The 21313-nt window shown below is 30.8% G+C and overlaps 1 protein-coding gene across 8 annotated transcripts; it reads right to left on the reverse strand.

Moving 5' to 3' along the window:
* Positions 1 to 1810: 1810 nt before the first annotated feature.
* On the reverse strand, positions 1811 to 20685 carry Nca (neurocalcin homolog). Of its 8 annotated transcripts, none has more exons than XM_068764801.1 (7): positions 20545 to 20685; positions 8571 to 8656; positions 8271 to 8328; positions 7210 to 7904; positions 6702 to 6820; positions 5692 to 5880; positions 1811 to 4600 (listed from the first exon to the last, which is right to left on the reverse strand). In XM_068764801.1, the coding sequence occupies exons 4-7, from the start codon at positions 7277 to 7279 to the stop codon at positions 4406 to 4408; spliced, it is 573 nt and encodes a 190-aa protein (XP_068620902.1). In that variant the 5' UTR covers positions 7280 to 7904; positions 8271 to 8328; positions 8571 to 8656; positions 20545 to 20685; the 3' UTR covers positions 1811 to 4405. The 8 variants fall into 8 exon arrangements, with proteins under 8 accessions (XP_068620902.1, XP_068620886.1, XP_068620894.1 ...); XM_068764785.1 differs by lacking the exon at positions 20545 to 20685 and adding an exon at positions 20139 to 20379; XM_068764793.1 differs by lacking the exon at positions 20545 to 20685 and adding an exon at positions 20139 to 20379 and having other exon boundaries at positions 8271 to 8363.
* Positions 20686 to 21313: the final 628 nt, after the last annotated feature.

A 21313-nucleotide genomic window follows, 5' to 3' on the forward strand; every position in this document is an offset into this window, starting at 1 on the left:
ATTATACAGAGATGTTTAATTTATAGTTGCAGAGCAGGGTGCTATCAAACTAATAATTGTCTTTAACACAGTATATGTTGCATCATTAGCGAAGCACATTTTTAACAACCGCATGTAGTATTAAAAAGTATATTTATTTATAAGCAATATGATATGTTTCTCACAACAAGGTAATTTAAAAGATTTGTCTAAATTAGATTCAGTGTTCGATGTTTATGAATATTATACAATTTGTTTTACCAACAATGTAATCATTAAGACATACTTTTTCTGATCCTAGAGAGCATTAAACTTTTAATTTAAAGTCATGTTATCGTTGCTTGAAGAGACATATCATACAGCACCTTAGCATGCTGCAGATTTATTTGCACTTGCATTCCACTTATCCAACTTTGTACTTTAATCATTATTGCAATTTTAATTCATTTATAACACTTTATGATAAGAATTTTTTAAAAACAATGTAACAACTTCACTAAAGACAGACATTTAAACAATAAAGTCTAATTTATAATTACGAACTAAGTTTTTACTTTGTTAAAATATCTCTATGCTGTCGTAAAGTTAAATCAACGGAAAATCAATCTTTACGAATGTGTCGATTTTCAGTTGATCGAAATTATAAAAAAGTGTATTTGAAATCTGCAGTCAGTTAACACACAGTTCCAAATAGGCACTTTTTAGCGGTGTCAATAGCACCCTGAATTGTTTGAATATGTAAGGACTAAACAAGTTTAAATAATATTAATTATTACTATTACATACATTATCAATATAAAAGGGAAAAGTTATTTTAGTGTTTTATTATCTAACATTCCTATAACTTTAGGACATTTTATGCACCATATATTTTAAGTGTTGTTAATACAGGGTATAGTGAGGTAACTTACAGAAGGCGATCAAGCATAACAAGTGAGAAGAGTAAACTTGTAAAACTAGATTAGCAATAGGGAATATTACATAGCCTATAGTATTCCAAAACTGTTCTGGCCACAGACATGAGAAACGATATTTAAATGTTTAACTTAAATGTATGTAACAATTAACACTCATAGTTTATGTGCTTACAAATTTTCTATTGCTTTTTGACACAATATGAAAACCGAATTTATTCCTTCTCAGTGTAGTCTTTAATGTGTGTTTAGGAATAATTAATTATATTGTGCATTGGTGTTTAAAATACTGGAAGACAGTAGTTATTTGTGGAAGGAAAATGTTCAAATTTCCTTTTTGGAGACAGTAGTAGTATAATTTTGTTACTGGTGAATGAAGGGAAATCCAAGAAACAATAAAATTTAAAGGTGATTCCCTCTGACAAGAATGTATGTATTGTTAAAAAATCAATCTATGTTTTGATTTCTTTCTTAAATTTTAATGCAGTTTAATCTAATTATATTTCAATACAGAGCTAATGTAGAAAATAATTATGCCATTGTTATTCATCTTTGTTAAAAAGAATCACCTTGTATGGTTAAGCTTTTGGTAGATAGATATTCAATATTTTTTTGTATTGATAACAGAGACTACTTGAATTTTATTAGAAACGAAATCCAAATGAAAATTTAAGTCGATTAAAATAGTGCGAAAGGGCGACAGGTGTATTGATCCTCGTTGATATACATATTATCCTTGCACAATATAAATGCATTAACTAATCCACTAAACTTCATAAAATTTTCATATGAATATCCAACAATTAATACTCGTTTTAAAATTATCTAATAAAATATTATTCTCTTTTACATCACAATAGTAAGTTGAAATGAACATATTATTGTAGGGTATAGGGGCATCCTAACTACAACATTCCTTATGGATTCCCCAGGCAAAATGCCTTAAACATAATTTATTCAGCTCAAAATTGAGACTTAATTTCTTTTTATAAAAAAAAATCAACTCTTGGGTCTCACTCGGTGATCACAAAAAAAAAACAAAATTATTTGTGCAAAGAAATATTGTGCTCGTAAACTAATAAAAAATACGAGTGTTACAACGGTTTGTTTCTGTAAGAATAATTATTGATGGTCTAATGTAGTACACATAAAAGTAATTAAAAACAAAGAAATAATATATATAAAGAAAAAAAAAATAAAGTTTAGTGATACTAGTCACTTTGCTGCTGTTATAATTAAGCTTTATCTATTACAATGATTACAGCCAAATTTCAATTCACAAAATTTTTCAAGTGTCTATTGATTATAAAAATCCTTTTTACAATTATAAGTATGCTAAATAAAAAATATAAAAAAGTTTTAAATAAAGGGCACATTACTAATATATATAATGTAGCAAAAGAAACAGCTGCGAGAGGTTTAATTGACAAGCGTTTGTGTTAGTTAAATTAAAATGAGAGTAGTTAACACACAATCGTAATTTCATTATAATTTGTTAAATAGAAAGTAACATTTATTAAGTGCCTCACATCACAATAAAATATTATCAATAAGAGGATAAATGTTAATTACTTAAATAAGATAAAAAGCTAAGGATTATGTCAGTCGAAGTGTACCTGATCCTGACTCGTAATGAAACGAGCTAGCAAACAGATAGGGCGGGATAACTTCGATCCAATTATTCATTAAAACTATTTCTTTAACTCTTACATGTAGCTACATCTTAGATATGGTTTTCTTAGATATGCTTGCTATCTTACCATTTAGAATATTTCTCGTGACCCAAAATCCGTGCAAATCTAGACACTTTCCATTAGACAACCATATTTTAATTTCATCAATCAAAACACCATTAAACAAAGCATTTTTTAATCTTTACATTTATGCTACCTAAAAGTGGTACCAAATAATATACACCAAACATAATAAAAAAATAATAATACTTAGGCTGACTTGGGGGACTACCTTTTTTTAAAATTTCTCCATTGTTAAGACTAAATCTTAATAATACCAGCTCTACTCAAACATTCAAAAATTATTAATAACTTCTTTTATATAATTATTAATTAATAAGATCTGCACACCAGAAACTATATTTCTAATTCGTTTGTTGCGTAAATTTCGTTATTGTGCAAATGTATTTGCTGTTTCTCTGTATCATAGGGCCAAAAACATAATCTGTGGTATATCTCGCAGGAGCTTCCTTATATTCTAACATTACATCTTATTGATATTTGGTGACTACATTCATTATTGTTTGCAGAGACACAGTGAGTATGGTTAGATATGGCAAATTGACATCAGACATTCCATTCTATCTCGGGCATTGTTTATGCATTTCTTGTAAGCCTTTATGGAATTAACCATCCTTTAATGCAATTCAACATATTTTATCGCTCTATTTAATGTGAAATTATACCCTCTGTATTTGTATTAGAATATTTTAAATTTGTAAGGACCCAAGCTGTTATATCTTGGCAATGTAACATCAAAATACTATTTTCAATCATACTGTTTCATTCATCTAAATGCCCGTAACTTTTTTATATTGTTTGAATACAATATGATTATGTAATATTAGAGAATAATCTAAAACTTCGGCGTCTATAAACTTTATTGAAATTTAAAAATTGTGATCTAAATTTGACAAATAAAAAATGATCAAATAGCCGAAATGAGATACTGATCAGATCATTTAAAAGTAATTCTATGTTGATACATTATACATAGTATCATTAGGTGGTCATTTGATAGAATCGAGAAGAAATTTCCATTAAAGATAAAATTAAAATATAAGGAAGATTCATTGAAAGATATCTGCCCACAATGCATATTTATGGACTATAACAAGTGTTTATTACTAACTATAAAATTGGAGAAAAGCTATCGTATATGCACTAGACCGGAGTGAACAGTAGCGTTTAAATTGTCCTGATGTCTGGTTGCAAGCTCTTGCGATCACATGCCAGGTTGTTGCTACCGCTTCATCTGTTAAACGTCTAAATTGCAGATTCAATTTACAGATAATGCAACAGCTAAGAAACAATAAGACCTAATGTCATAAACTTTTTCTAACCAATTATCCTTGTATTCACAAGAGGACGTGGTCATGAATTACATAATTTTAACCTTAAGGCAATAAAATTATTGGAAAACATTTATTGTGTAGAGCACCTAACAAAAATGAACCTATCATATATTGTCATTTTTTTCATACACATTAAACTTTCTATAAATAGTCCTTGCGTTTTTTCCAAATCACAATATCAAGTAAAATATTGGTATAATTTCTATGTTAAACATGCAACAACGGGTGTGACAGCCAAGCAACAGGACAAATTTGGTACAAGTTGTTTTAACGAGCCAGATCGCTAAACGCCGCGCACTAGCTCTTACAAGCACGATGAGAGTAACAACATTGACAACGTTCGGTATGTTTTACTTTTACGATTCACTTTTAAAGGCGGGGCGATGTACGCGGGCCTCTTGTAGCAAACTTAATATCTGGGGTATCACTGCGACTGCGGGTCGCATTGCAGCAGCCGAACGATGGACGGGTCACTTTTAGCTCCCTCGATGAACTCCTCGAGCGAAAGCTTTCCATCCTTGTTTCTGTCCATTTGCCGGAAAATCTTGTCGGTTCTCTTCTCCGGCGTCGACTCATCTTCCGGCATCTTCATCACGGACCCGACCATTTTGTAAATCGCCTGTAAAAACACGGATAAATAGTTATAGATACAATAATAATTTTTAAAACCTATTCACTTTAGTTTCACTAAGAAATTAAATTTATATTATCTTATTTCGTCATTGGCTATAGCCCTGTAAATACTTTTCACTTCACAATAACAAATTATTTGTTAGAACATAAAATTATTTCATGGACTAATAGAATCGTGTTACGTCGTTAGGATTCAACTACACATACTCTTGCCTGCGCAAATTTGTTTTACAGATCCAGGCCATTGCATTGCTGAAAGCATTTTAGCAGTTTAATTATTGCTTGGACCTCGACTTTACACACGGTTTTTTTTTTCGTTAAATCCTTATAACATTTAATAAAGTTTGAGTTCTTAATTGAAAAAACGTGTAATTTTTTTTACATATTTTATTGGTTTGTTGTAATATAAATTATTTTAAACCCATTAAAATGTGTATTATTACTAATTTGGTTTATTGCATGAAAAGAGAATGAAAAAACTTTAATACTCGATGTTACTTTCTTTTGTCATCCATCAAATATTTACTAACAGGGTCAGATCAGAATTCTTTAGAAACGATTGAAATTAGATTGACTTTAAAATTAAGAATCAAAGTTCAGAAGGCTCTTTTATTAAGGATTGACAACAAAATTAACAATATTACATACAAACAGAGTAACAAAAAAGTACAGGACTAACCGTATGCCGTAATGATTCATCCATTGGCAAACCGCATACGTTAGTTAAAAATATTATTTTTGAAAATAAAAATTAGGTCAGTAATATATATTTTTACATACAAATCTAATTCTACTTTAAAAAGTTAGTTCGTAAATATTATCCTTTAATTAGCCATTTGCTACTTATTTATTTACTATATTATCAGAATCACATGCATTGTCAATGTTTTAAATTTTTTTGTTGTTGTCTTTATTTAACAACAAAACATGAAGATAAATAATGAACTATCTGAAATCATTTACAGTTATCATTTTTAACCGCAATAAGCTACGAGTAGAAACGCCTTTCGGTCTCTATATATAAAATTAAATACTTGTTTTAAATCAGAATAGGAGAGATAAACTGAATATACTTACAGTAACAATTTCCAACATCTCCTGGCGAGAGATGTAACCGTTACCGTCGAGATCGTACATGGAGAAGGCCCATTTGAGTTTTTGCTCCAGTTTACCGCGCGAAGTAACGCTCAATGCGCAAAGGAACTCCCGAAAATCTATAGTGCCGTCACCATTCGCATCAAACGTTCTGAACACGTGCTCCGCAAACTGTTATACAATAAAATTAATTACATACCACACAGACAGTTTCTAGAACATTGTAACTTTTTTAGCCAAAAAAAAATTCTTTATACAAATTTTACGGTATCGTCGTTGCTCAAACGTTTCGAAAAAAATAACAACTTTATAAGGCTAATTCAAAAACAAACAACTATTTGAGTTAATACTAATTCTGAATGTTGTAATAAATAAATCACCGTGTTAATCAACCGCCAGTAGTATATACAAGCAAAGGTATCAATGTATCAATTTGCGGTTCATACACACACACAAGTTACAAGAAACAATATTCGTTTATGGTTATTTAGTAAGTCCAAAATTAAAATCGCAAAGACAAATTATTAAAAAAAAAAACTTAATATAATGCTACATTGTCACTGATGATTACCCACATCAGAGAAATAAGTTAAAAATTATTAGACTTATTATTACGTAAGGCTTTTATTTAAGGGAAACTTTCTTATTAAATCAATTTAATTTGTTTTCATAGTCTATGCATGTGTAAAACGACTACGTTTGTTGTTGTGTCAGTTACACTATTTATAATTCAATTACGGCTGGAATAATTTTTAAGATCTTTGTGTTTGTGGATTTCTCTTTGTCCGGAATACAATTAAAATATGATGTTCATCAAAAGTAAAAAGTTTTAATATTAATAACAGCCATGTAAATAACTGTATGCTTGATAATTGTGTGAAATGGAAAATGTCACGTCTGCTCATTGATTGTGTTAGGCGGAATGAAATTCGCCGGGCTAGTTAGTAGGCAATAATTTTTTAACACTGTACTAAGAATTCCACTGGGCATACCTTACTTGCATCCCCGTACGGAAAGAAATTTCCATAGATTTTTTTAAATTCCTCAACGGATAAATGGCCACTGGGACAGTCTTTCAAAAAACCTTTGTACCATTCTTGTATCTCAGCGTCTAAAACCAAAAGTACATTTGATTAAATATGTAAAATTGTTTGATTATATTTTTATGCTTTATCATTAGTAAAATATTTGAATAGTGTATTTTATTACTATCAACATAGAATTGTTCCACTCTTTTAGAAATTAGCATGGTCTTAAATGCATTGCGCCCATCGAAAAGATTATTGTTTACAATTTGTTGCAGGAGCGAGATTTATCACTATCCGTATTAACTCGACAGTGTTGTGAGCTCTGTTTGCTTCCATGTGATCCGTTGCGCGATCAAAATGGTACTAAAGAACATAGTTGCTTTACACCGATTACAATTGAGGACATTCCAAGAGTTCTATTACATTAATTATTTAAATATTTTGTACAACTGAATCAAAAAAATGCAATTACCTGAAAACTCGGTGTTCTGTTTGAGATCCTCTAGTACTTCCGGCTTCAGTTTACTGTTTTGTTTCCCCATTTTAAATATTTTTTTTATCTGATATAGAAATTGTAACGATACGCCTACGATTTTCTTGAAAATTAATCAGTTTTCCATGTATTTTTCCTACAACATAAGAGCCTAAAGAATGTAAAGAAGAACGAGTAGCTACCTCCCAGTCTCCCATAAGCAAAATTATTAATAACAGATAAGCTAGGCTAAGCTAAACTTGTAAATAATTTATGGAGTAAATCCAAAAAGCAGTCACACATAAAACAAAATTAATGTAATTCGCTAAAAGTACACAATGTTACATTGAAAAATCAAACAATTTCATAAAAGCAGAAGTAAGTACTTTTCATACACCCTAACAGTTTTGTCAAGAAAGATTAAATGAATACGTAATGTCAGTTTTGTTCTGATGAACAATAATAAATGGATCGGAGTTTTTTCTAAATGAGACATTTAAAAGGGTTTCAATAAAGTCTAAAGAGAGAAGGAGAGAAAACCAATAGATTATCTAATGTAAAGTTTTAATGGCAATCCCAGATAACTTCTTGTCTTCTCCAGAAATAAGTTAGCTGGCGGTATCTAGTCTGCTCAGACAATTTTGTCTCTAGACTTTAATATTTTTACAACCGCCGCTGATTAGGTTGAACAGGCTCTGAAAGTATAAAAATAACTTTTTACTGAACAAATAAGACCGAAGTATAGATTACTAGTTACTAAAATTGTAGTACCATACTAGACACAGGGTACAAGAAAAATTAAAAATAAAATTTATTTTACAAACAAAAATTAGAAATTTAAACGTTTAGTGTATTTCATTTTGTTTGAATTCGTTACAACAGTCCTTTTCTGCAATGTCAAAAAAAAAGCAATTTCATTAATTTAACATAACGAAGTTTTTTAAAAGCTCGGTTCGCTTTTCTTGCTTTCAACAGATAGATTTACTACGTTGCATCTGTTGATAACGTAAAGTGCAAACAAATTTTGAAAAGAATTTCTTTCATGTTCGGGTTATTCTTACCTGTGTTAAAATACATAAGATGACTCTTGAATATCCATCACCCCGTTTTCAGTCCACACTGCAAAAGGGAACGAACGCCCACTTAGTTTTCTTCTGCAGCGACATTTTAGAAAAATAAGTGTAATAGAAGGCGTGGTGCTTAGTCAATAAATTATTTATACGAAACATATTATTCTAATTGTAATAGTCGCACTTCAAATGAGCAATCTGATCATTCGCCGCACAGAGTAAAAATATTTAAAGGTAAACATTTCGCTAAGCAAAAAGAATTATCATTCGCACTTTGCAATTAGGAATTACCTTAAAATACTCGATGTGAGTTTCTATAGTATCGTCTTACACGTCGATAAAAGTCGTCGAATATTTCCTTATGGATAGTATGGGTGCTGAAAACAAAGTGCAAGTTGTGTACAGAGGAGTAAAGTATAAAACTTTACGGCGGTTTTCTTCGACGAAATTAAGCAAATTTTTGTCAAAGCGAAAAATATGATAAAAACCATGAGTAAATATAAGTGTACCGTTAGTAGTTTTAATAATATTGAATATGTTCAATGCCTATTACATCTATATAATTTATGTCCACTACACCATATGCAAGGAAATCCATCATATGTAAATGTTAAACATTTATTAAGGAAATAAATTTGATATCTGAAGTTTTGACCGGGTATCGAAACACAAACTGGCAAAATGTCCTTAACATTTGATTATTTCTTGTTATTCATTTCGTACTTTGTTTTATGCTTGTTAATCGCCTTATATTATTAATTTAAAAAAGACTTAAATATGAATAGAAATAAATTGCTAAATATGTTTCATAGTGTAAAACTCGGTAACGGCACGATCAATTTCGCGATGATAAGAGAGAAAGAAAATTCTTATGCAGAAAAAAGGGAGAAGTTGAAAAAGACTTCTTTTACCATACTAAAACCATAGAGTAAAAACTTTAACATCCATCTAAACCTAAAAAAAATCCTCAACAAGCCTTACACTGAAACCTCGACAACATTACAGTAAAAATATAGTCACATTATTATATAAGCCTTGCAGTGTAATAGAACATACATACAAGAACATATTTTTGTAAGCACTATTTTATTATTAAAACATTAAATCAATAAATACTCATTCTAAAATACGTTTTATTGATTTATTTTTCTATTTGTCAATCACTTTTGCAAAGACAAGTACAAAGCCAGTTGGGGCAACTATTTTTAACCTAAAGAATGATGATATTGTTATTATTAGCAATATCATCAAGAAGCTCACGAAACTCGGAACAATGCAAAATTGCAATTAAAATGTAAAGATATGACATTTACGAACGAAGCATATCCTCTTCCTCGGGTAGTTATGTTCTCTTTAATTATGCTATATTTAGAGAAACTACATAAATTAAAATAGCAAAAGAAATTATGCATCATAAAAAACATTTTAAACTTCGTATATATAAATAATTAAGAATGCGTCGTTTATTACATTTATTAAAGATGATGATATTCACTTGTTTCGTGTGTTAAGTTGAATAAAAGCCGGGCTGTTAAAACGACTCTCTATTTAAAATAATGAAGACTATTTTCCTGTACACAGCTGTTAAAAATATTTATCAACATTTGTTGTAAAAACTTACCGATAAAGAAATTCTGTGAATTATTTCAATGCAAAGAAACTAGTGATCTCCCCTTCTAAGCGACCGTCACTGAAGCCAAGCCGCAATTGCAAAAATTTTAAAATCTCTTTGAAATTTAAATGATTTTAGACAAAAGCCTATAAAAATATCTCAAAGATGGGTTTTTGAGATATTTGTATGGGTCTTTACGGCAACGGTAAAACTTAAAATAAAAAAACTAACTCGTGAAATTTATTTTATTATTATTTAAATTTGCAAACACGCACGAACTTAAGTTGTCTTTGTCTAGATAAGAACTGCGTGGAATTCAAACCGATTCATTTTCAGTGAATTATAAGGGGCATAGTTCATGTAGATTATTTCGAGAGGCTTCGGTTCATTTCAAGACAGGTTTTAAAATATATGGTGAAACCGCCTTTAATCATGTCATCTGTCAACTACCCGTGTCTATACAACTGTTTTGTGTTTGAACTTAGTGAATTTGCAATTGTTATTCAAAATTTAAAGTTAACTGTTAAATAGACTATATAGATCTTTTATTACGTAATTGTCTTAATTTTGAAAATATTTCTTTCTGTTTTTATGAAATGTATTTGTTTGTTTGAAGTAAATAATCTAAAATTATTAACGTTAGGTGGTCATGCTGAAGGTGTAAAAGAACGTTTTTTTTTCTCCTACGTATTTAGGTGGCCTAGCGCTTTAGCCTACTTAGGTACAGAGGTTTGGGCTGAACGCACATTCAATTATATTTTCATAGACGATAAGAACTTAAAAACACGTATTAACTTATTAAGTTTATAAGTTTATTTTCGAGTCATTCGTGTGTAACTGATGTACATGGCCATTTCTAGAGTTTTGAGCTTCCAGGCAATTACAAATTATAAAAGGCAAAAAAACTAAATTAAACAACTATAACTTAACTACAGACGAGCAGTCGCCCGGCAAGACTATTTGTTTATCTGGCGCTGCATATGAATGTGAAAACATTCATGCGGTTAAAAACATACTAGGAGTTTCCAGAAGGAAAATAGACCTCAGCTTCAAAATAGGACATTGCACAAACACTAATTAAGCCTATAATATACCACTCTTTTTTTACCATAGTTTTAATAAATCTTCAAATATCAATAAACGGGATAAAACAAACTCAAGTTCATATTTTAAAAAAAAAGAACTAGGTCGTAATATATAGCCCTTTTGAGGGCCTATTTGTTTAAATTAAAATAACCTCGACCTTTTGATGGCCTAATTAGTTAACACCGTAGCACGAACAGGTGTTAAAAATAAATAGGTTTTACGGTCGCATCCATAAAGAGACGTAATTCCTGCTTGGAATTAATATGTATCTATTTACTATTGCACGTTGCTCCTGCAATGGATAATTGATGCCTATTGAGGGAATCTCATTTAAATCACTCAGGGGATTAAAAACGGCTGTAGGTGGTCGGAGCAGCAGAATTCCATTTTTATCAAGTGGAATATTTTGTTTAGAAAATCTTAAGTATTTTTTTGTTCATTTTGTGTTCTCCTTATGTAAATAAGTCGACCAGAAACCACAAGTGCATTCAAGCTTGTGCGGTTTGGTGCAGTTCATTTCGCAAGTTTAATTTCGACAAAAATTTTCAATGTCATCAAACAATACTTTTGTATAGAAAGAAATTAGCTCTTTCCTTGTAAAAGAGTTTTATAATTCTAAATACCCAAATCTAGAACATGTGATCTGATTTTTACAGTCGAAGTAAAACAACAAAAAAACAGAATTTATATATTGTATATGTTCGGAACTTTTTTGTATAATATAATATAAATACTGTGTAATAATTTATTTATATTACAGTGTTTACTGTGAATAAAGGGGATAAGTGAAGTTAATTCTGCTGACGGCTATAACAGATATTTTTGTCTGCAAGCAACAAAGGCCAAAGCACAATGTAAAAAATGATAGCTTTTATCGCTTCTTTGGGCAATAAGGACCCTAAAAATAAAAGATAAACTAGTTCAATAAACAACGAGGTGATGGTAAAGAAATATTTATCATAAAAAATATATTCACAGTAGAATTGCAGCTAACATTACATCTACCTACATTGGTCAGAGGTCTTTTTGGCAACAAAAAAATTAATGACCTAAAGATTTTACTATCTATAGAAAAAATTATTAATTTTAACAAAATATTTTGACCTATAAATCAACACTGACGCTTTCTTCGTGTCAGAAAACCAACGCTGGCTCTTGCTTTAGGACAAAAAACATTGAATATATAAATAACGAAATAATGTTTTTACTGATTCGTTCCAGAAATACCAAAGTTATTTACTTTAATACTGGCTTTTCAGTAAGGAGCATGCAAAAGCATAAGTTCAATATGTTTTAATATCACGTAGTATAATTTCAATAAAGAAATAAATGCAGTTTATAAGATAATTTTTATAAAACTTTTTTTTTCCCGCACAAATAGTTTTGAAGGTGCTACTGGAATATGTCTAAAATATTTACGTTGTAGATTAACTACCTACGTTACAAACGGTTCCTTTACAATGATATCAACCGTAAGTCGGTCCATCGCCGATCTATTTCTTTGTTAACATCTCTGCCTACAAATGCCTCAACTGTCTTGATGCAGATACTTCGTCTCAAAGGACTTGCAAATTCTAAAGCTCTTCAAATATTATCTAGTAATCTTCCAAACGTACAGCTACAAAGTAAGCTTGTTCTAGACAGTAGATAATGAGAAATAATATCAGATGGAAACCATATTGTAATATAGCAACTTCAAAGTACATCAAAGCAAAATACAACAAGGATTATAGTATTTTTTGACGGTATGAACGAATCGAAGGATTGATTTAGTAAATTGTAGCTAATTGCAACTTCAGTTCAAGTCTGTTTACGAAATAATAACGTTTTTATACCGATAGTTAAAATATCTTAAAACTTTGTGGATGAAACAATTTGATTGTTTAAAGAAAAAATGAAGTGGAAATTGCCCGGGATTTCCCTACGAAATCGAGTCAGGAATGAGATCCGTAGACGAACGAAGTTGATAGACATAACATACCGGCTTGTGAAGTAGAAGCGGCAGTGAGTAGGTCAAATAGGGCTCAAAACAGATAGCGGCTGGGGCGTTAAGGGCCTGGAGTGGAGAACTCGGACCGGTAAACGCAGCATTGGACGACGTTCAACCACTAGGAGGACAGAGGAGTTTGGCGGAAAACGCTGAATGTAGACCACCTCTAACTGAATTATGTGAAAAATTAATGAGTGAGGTCTCTGTCCACCAACGGGCGACCGAGGCCTAAAATGATGATGTGTGATGAACTGTGTAATAATCGTGTGCGGATACACAAATAAAACTTGATTCTTAAAATAATTGTTTAAACAAATTAAACATTTGCAATTTTTATTGTTGTTATGGCAAAAAGTATTGAAAAGAGCGTTCTTCTGATTTATAATAGCACGGCACGTTTACAACACATGCATGTAACGCTATAACATAATTATACATTACATGTGACTAATAAACTGCGTATCTGCGTAATTTATCGTCTAGACCACGGAGGCATTAGACGGTACGTCAAGTCGCCTCGTCGATATTCTAGATTAGCTGTCTTTAATCAATAAGTGTTTGAAAGTACGACAATGTATAATCTTATATTTTCTTATACTATACAACCATAGCCAGAAACGGAAAAGGGGCTAATTAATATTATCATAAACATGTAGTTTTAACGAAAAGACAAAACAATTCAGGGGCAGTAGGCAACGGTTAAGCCCTAATTTTGTAATTGTTTTGTCGCGCTGTCATTTCTCGAACTTCTTGTAATTTATTCCATAACCATGAATATGTCTAAGATCGATTCCTGGCATGGCATTTGCACATACAATAAAATTGTCATCTCTTCCGTGTCTCTTTTACAATCTTTTCCTTTCCGTAACTGCATGTGCCCTATGGTATTTCTATTTAATATTGCGAAGAGTCACATACTTGAACACTCGTGTCAACTCTCAACAAGCTTGGAATTACATTGTAGTTTGAGTTAACTTAAGACGGAACTTTATTTAATTTCTCAATAAATCATGACATTTTTGTTAAACAAACATCTTTATGTATCAAAGAAGTTAATAAATATAACGGACATCCAAAAAATAGAATTATATGTAGTATTTCTTGTTTCAATACACGTAGGTTACTGGTACAATAGGCAGAGTACAAAACATCAAAATATCTTTGTATGTATATCAGTGTGTAACAAATACCATTTAAGGTAACCGAAGTCTATCAAAACTTTCTTGCTGACTAAGATCGCAATTTTAATAGTAAAAAGTCTTATAACTAAAATGATTACGTGTGAAATCCTTCACTGGACGCTGAATTTTAATTTTTAAAGTTACGGTAAATTTGACAAAATACATAAGACAATGTAAATAACGACAACGCAAAATATTTTAAAAAAATATTTCAATTCCTTGTTCCGATAACACGCACCGTGATCAGTAGCAGTCTTGCATAGGGTAGCAGTCTTGCATAGGTAACAGTCATGCAAATTTTACCATTTCTTGACGAAACGTTTAAGTGTCGCCATTAAAACACACTACCAGCTTAGTGCAAACTTAGGCAATGTGTGACGCACTGCAGGACGTAATAACTCCGTAAATACAACGCCATGATTAGAAGCACAACAGGCGGGCCGCACGATGCTTTAATGTGGGCGAGCGCTAGTGAAATTATACATTAAAATATTATCCACTGATGAGATTTGGTAATCTTTTATAAATACCTTTTGTATTTGAACCAACAACAAAAATTTGAAAAAATTAATATTGCTACTGTGTTATTTATGCTACATAAATAATACGAGAGTAAATAAATGAATAAATGATCTCTGATAATTGAAAATTACTCATACCAAAAAGTAATTTTGAAGCGGAGTATGATTGCTCATGGATAAAATATATGATGATTCAGTCCGCTTCGTGAGAATAGACATAATTCAGTGTCCGAATAGATGATTATGGCGAGCGATACTGATGTCATATCGTGAAGCGTTTAGAACAGTACGTACTTATTTCATGACATCACAGCCGCGTTTATTTTAGGGTACAAGTCGGAGACAGCGACCAGATTGCATGGCCGATGTGTTCTACGTACTAAATCGAACAATGACACAATAAAATTATAGAAACTATAGAGTAAGTGAGAGTTTTTGATAGAAAATCAGTGTATCGTTTTCATTGACGGCTTCTTTACAATGTGCGACAGTATAAATAAAAAGATAAACACCATGCTACAGCTAGCATGTTTTAACTTAACATAATCCAAACAAAAAATTTGTTATTGAAGTTTAGAATGACTCCTGGTAGAACAAAGTATTTACACAAATGGGAACTTTTGAATTGAGTTTTCATTTACTGCAGTGAAAAAGACAAAAGTAGGTATAATGGAGAGAAATAAAAAGTAATTACTAGGTTATCAACATGTAAGAATAAAAGAGGTATGTTTCCATTCAATAAAATGTAGGAATTAATATAATGTTGGCGCAATTACATTCAAGTCTTAAACGACTCGTTTGAAAATTGCAAAATCTATGTGTTCCTAATGAAATGTTCGGTCAGTGTAAAAATATCTAAAAGTAATAACAAATTGTATAAAAATTAACATTTCTTTAACGAACTATTGTTGTTAATCGTTATTTTTTTATATGATGGCTCGGACTAAATTAGTGTGTGAATCATTATGTAAGCGAAAATCTAAATTTTAAAATATAAATCATAATCATAAAAGGTAAACAAATACTTAAATATAATAAGATTATAACGGGCGCGTTAACATCGAACTAAGGTTAGGTCAGGTTATCACGTCTGCTTTGGCTTTTACACATCAATGATAATTCAGCCAACATCGGGGTTCGTTGCGCAGAGGTGTAGACAGACAGTCGTTAAACGCGCATTATATTAACAACGATATTTTTATAACCACAAACTTTTACGTTCAGAGATGAGCAGCTACTCCGTTAACTATGGCGAGCAAGAAACCGTCTACGGGCGTAAAATACACATTTTTATGACATTGACTTGAGCTCCCCCCCACTAGCATCACCGCTCATTACAATGTCCCTGACATTTGATGTGTGTTTAAAATAAATATGCTTAAATTAACACGACCTTAAAAACGGTATTCCATTTGTATTTTTCTTAAACTCACTATGACGAATGATTATAAATATGCAGATGCATAACAAAAGAAAATACTGTATGGAATAAATTTTATGTAAGGCCGTTGAAAGTTATAACTATGAAAAGAAAAAATTAGTAAAGAATTTTTTTTTTTAATAAACATGTTAATAGCTTATCCGTAAAACTCATTGGAATATTGAATACGTTGCTGCATACAGGCCTACCGCATAGATTGGAAACGGGACCGGTTAGAAGTGGTCGTCGGTCGGAGCTCTCCACTCCAGAACTTTCAGACCTCAGCGACCATATGTATTTACGTTGTGTACCAATTGCTTGCTTTATATTAAGTATTTACTATCTTTATTGTCAAATACAAGTTCAACTATTAAAGATATATCTGTCATCGTGAACAAATTCGACAGGTTTTTCGCATTTAATAATTTTATGGAAAGGGAAATATTTAACAATTGCCAAAATTACGCCAAAGATAAGGTTTAAAATAAAAAAAATAGTGTGCAAATTTTCATTAAGGATTTAAAAAAATATATATAATATTTATAAATTGGCTTGTTTTAATGTAAGTGGCATCACAGGTTTAATTCAGGTTTACGGTTTTTTTTTATTATTATTGTCTTACTTAGTTCCGCCATCCGGTTGTTCCTTCTTATTTCTACTAACGTCGTAAGAATCAATGAGTAGTTTTCGACTTTTACAACCTTGAATATCTGAGCTCGGAACTAGAAACAGAACTGTCAGTGAAGAGTCTGTTTCAAGTAATATCACAAAAATAGGTTAGTAAACGTGATTATATTATGGATGGCCGTATGAGTTTGAGGCCAGTCTAGAAGCGTTTGTTGATAGCGTGGGTGTCGACACACCAGAGGTGTAAATGAAGGTACCTCCTCTGCGAATAGTATGAACTCCACATCTTTGACTCGAGGGATGTCACTAGGGTAAAAACGTATAAAGTACCGGCCCGAGGACCGATCCTTGAGCCACGCTCACCTGTAGCGGACGTGGGCGGGAGCAGAATTCCTAAACGCGATTCTGAAATGTTTGATCGCTCAGAAAGTATCTCTCTGCATACGCGACAATCCGGCTTACTGGCATCGTATCCATTATGCCATTATGTGCAGGAGTGCTTAGCGTGAAATTCTAACTATTTAGGACTAAAATAGAGAGTTCTTACGCTTCAATGAATTTCCTAATTCGTGCAAGGACTAATCTTTTTTAATTTTTTTCAAAAGTATTTAAAAAAACTAATGTGCTGGTATGACGTGGGATTGGTAGCGTTTTCAGAGGGCTTCAAGAACCCTATAACTTCCGCACTTCTCTACTGTTTGGGGAAGAATCTGTAAGTCATGGCCGTGTTAAAAATAAGGACTATAACATGTATTACGAAGGTCGGGAGTTTGGACACCTTGTTTGTTATGCCATCGGAACGCGGCGCTTTACGCGGGTGTAATTGTTAAGGACATCCTCGACTTCATTGCACGTGACCGGAAATGTTTTTTAATACAATAAAACAAATAACTATATACAAGACAAACTTAAGAGTTGTAAGCAACAAGAAAAAGTGAAATGGTTCATTAAAGCCGTCTTGATAAACTTTAGTAACTAACTAAACAATATTCAAGTGAGAAGCTCAGGTAATAACACATTAATGGTGGTGGTACTAAAAGTGAAAATTAAGGTGCAGTTACCAGCTCTAATAAAAATGATTCGAAGACGAATGTCTCACAGATAGGACATCGATTGTATTAGGAATTGAAGCTTTGGCTGAGGCGAAATTTTGGCGTATTGTCGAGAGTTAGTCACTTGTCGCATTGCCGAAAATATTACAAATCGTTGATGGCATATGTACAAATATAAAAACTTTTAGAACCTTTTGTTTAGATGAAATTTACTAATTGTTTCGTAAAACGCCTTAACCAGAATAAAGATTTAATTGTGCTGCTTTTAAATACTATTTGTTTTTATTTGTAAAGCTTCTTGCTAGAATAGAAATTGTCATTGATTTCTTTTCTCAGTTCTTAACTGTAGTTATAATTTACAGATATTATCTAGGAATTTTATCATAGGTATGGTCATAGATGTTAAATATACGTCATAAGTACAAACAACATTATATCAGAATGCACTATTGCTACTTGAGATGATATTTACCTATGACTTTACAAGCCCCACGCCACTAAAAAAAATATTAAAAAAAATAATATTATATAATATAACGAAGAATATTAAAACTCTTATACACTAAATCTCTTAACTAGTTATAGCAGCTGACACGTTATTAATATTAAGCTTTTTAGTGTGAAACCCCAAAAAACAGCGAAGACCAGGGGTTGATGTATTATCAACATTAGCGAATAAATAAACTCGCGAAAAATCATACTTATATACAACTTTTACTTCATACTATTTTCTCTGAGCACACAACGTAAAGCTTTGTAAAATAAATATAAATTATGCAGTAATTTCATAAAGCGGTTCTCTTTTCTGCCATCGTACTAAACTACTACACTAAAGACTGCGTTATTGAAAAAATTAATGTCTCTTTCATTATTTAAAATGACTATCTCGGAAAATGCGGTTTAGAATAATTGTTTACCCGAAATCGTACATAGTTATGTACAAATGTCAAAAAGTTATCGCGATGAAGTTTAGATGTAATATTTGTAATTTAAAAATGTATCCGTTGGATTTGTTGGGAGAATGTAAAAACAGATGTAACGGTTACTTTAATAGTAGTTGCAATAAGTAGGTGGTTTAAGTACAAATTTCAACAGGATGTGTTATGTAAATCGCTAACGGGAATTGTGCCTCGGCAGAATTAGAAATTGGAAATAGTACTCAGTATTCCTTTTCCCATTAAGCCAAAGGAAATCAATTAATTGATGCGATATAAACACACCACAAGACAACGTCTTACAACTAGTACTTTGATTATCAATTGCAAACGGAAAATATCCGAACTTAAATCGTAATTGTAGTTATTGATATATAAATGTATTAGGATTTAACATTATGCGAACAAGCGTAAGCCATATGGTCATAATTTGCCGTACACATGTACATATTCATGAACATTGTGTCTACCAGCTGTACTTTACATCTATTTTACTTTTGCTCACTAAAATGCTAAACTTAATAACATTACCATGCTTTTATATGATAAAACAATAAAAAAGATTACATAATTATTATGACGTAATTACGTCAAGACATCTTCCTTGATCGACAAACAATCTTACGTCCTGGATTGTATCCGCAATAACAAATAATTATCTAGCCTTTGTTTCAAGATATTGTCTTTGCACATTTACTTTGTATATAACATTTTCTAAACGCTTCGTGCGTAAAGGAAATAAATAAGAAGGAAATATTTTTTTAATTATTTACTGCAACTGACTTTAATTATTTATTGACTGACTTTATGCAATTTTCGACTAAATTATTTAGAGTGTATCTTTAGATAAGTACTTATAAATTTAAAATAATACAATACAAACAATCTGTACAACTAAATCCAATATAAACGATATTGTGTAAAAAATTAGTAATTACTTTATACTCTATTTTATCCAATGTTTTACAGACGGTAGCCTTAATAGTGTGTTGTAGATTTTTTTAGTACGTTACTATTTACAAAAAAAAACAAACGTTTTTTTTCTTCTTAATTTGTGTAAAATGGAATTAATTACTTATATAAACTATTTTGTTTCTATATATATATATATATATATATATATATATATATATATATATATATATATATATGTATATATAAATTTTTAAACAAAGTTAATATGTGAGTTTATAATTATTTTAACAAAGGTTTTATATTCGTCTTACGTGTAGTTTCTTTAAAGCACGTTACAAAAGCAACTTTCTCTCTACATTAATAAGACTTGTACATTATTTTTTAAAGCCTGCAATAATAATCAATGTGGTCAAAAATTACTGTAAAATATAAGATTTCAGACATGGTGTTATTAATAAACAATAAAAATTATGTTAATGAATGAATATTCATGTTAAGTTGATTTATATGGTAAACTTACCGGAATGCCAGCGACATCTTGATTACAGATGAAGAATTTTTTAAACTTGTTACTAAAAATCTCTTTCTCTTCTGCAATATTTCTTGGTGCCACGCGAATTCAGATTTTTTTTCAAGAAATTCCCTAACTATAATTTCTAACATTGAACTATTAATTAGGTAAAAAGGGGTAAATAATTTCAGGAGATTCAAACAAACGCAAAAATTAACCTAATAGAATAAAAAACCTGTCTTGACAAAACTGTATCAAAAACATTAGAAGACACAGAAGGTTACGTAATAAAAACAATCAACGTGACGTATGAACTAATAAACTACGGGTTATTTACCACCACAAATTAGGAAAATGGCAAGTGATCAAACACGAAATATTATTTTAGTTCTATGAAACTCAAGTCTGTACCTACATTGCGTACACATTCACTTAAATAAATCTAGACTCCAATGGGTTCTATGCCACTAATTCTCTGTGCATGTTTCTTAACAAAATTCCGTAAAGACAACTTTAACAAATTGTCTTCCACTGCATTTTGTAGACCTATGCGCCATATTTGCGAAAGGTTTAGGCAGTGTTGCCAGCTTATAAAACTTCTTCACTAAATTATGGATTTACAGTCTCGTCAATATTTACCTGAAAACACAATTAAATATTGATTGTGTTCGTTACTAAATTAAACATAATCGTAAATTGAATTATATATCTAAAAATATTTAGCTCTGCATTGAAATATACAAATGAGGTTTTTTTTTAAAAAATTGTACATAATTTATGATAAAAGTGCAATACAATTTTTATATTACACTTTTTGCCCAAATTATTTTAACAGGCGATTTATAAATAATTTTAAAAATATAATCATATTTTAAAAAAAGGCTATGGCTATTCAAAAGCAGCAAGAAATTCTTATTAAGCTGCATTATTCCTGTAATTTTTAAATGAGAATGGATTACTTACTATGTGGTATTAATAACAACTTTTAAAAATACTAAATTAAAATTTATTAAATAAAATAATGTACAAAATATGTATTATAGCATATTATCTCATGAAGTCAATACCATAAAACTTTGTTCGCAATACCAATCTCAGCTTAAAATTTAATTTACAGTTAGAAAAAACATTTATTTAAATTAGGTAAGTATATCATTGTGGTACCATTTTTAATTAAAATAATA

The sequence above is a fragment of the Battus philenor genome, unplaced genomic scaffold (genome assembly GCF_028537555.1).
Source record: "Battus philenor isolate CCGP_79_NKW_IND1 unplaced genomic scaffold, ilBatPhil1.0.hap1 SCAF_1, whole genome shotgun sequence".
Taxonomy (NCBI): Eukaryota; Metazoa; Arthropoda; class Insecta; order Lepidoptera; family Papilionidae; genus Battus; species Battus philenor.

Bases quoted from the DNA above. Each gene is read 5' to 3' on its own strand.
- Nca (XM_068764808.1), bottom strand. From the start codon at position 7,279: ATGGGGAAACAAAACAGTAAACTGAAGCCGGAAGTACTAGAGGATCTC. The intron at 6,821-7,209 runs GTAATTGCATTT...TTTTGGTTTTAG, and splicing joins ACAGAACACCGAGTTTTCAG to ACGCTGAGATACAAGAATGG. The intron at 5,881-6,701 runs GTATGCCCAGTG...ATTGTATAACAG, and splicing joins CGTACGGGGATGCAAGTAAG to TTTGCGGAGCACGTGTTCAG.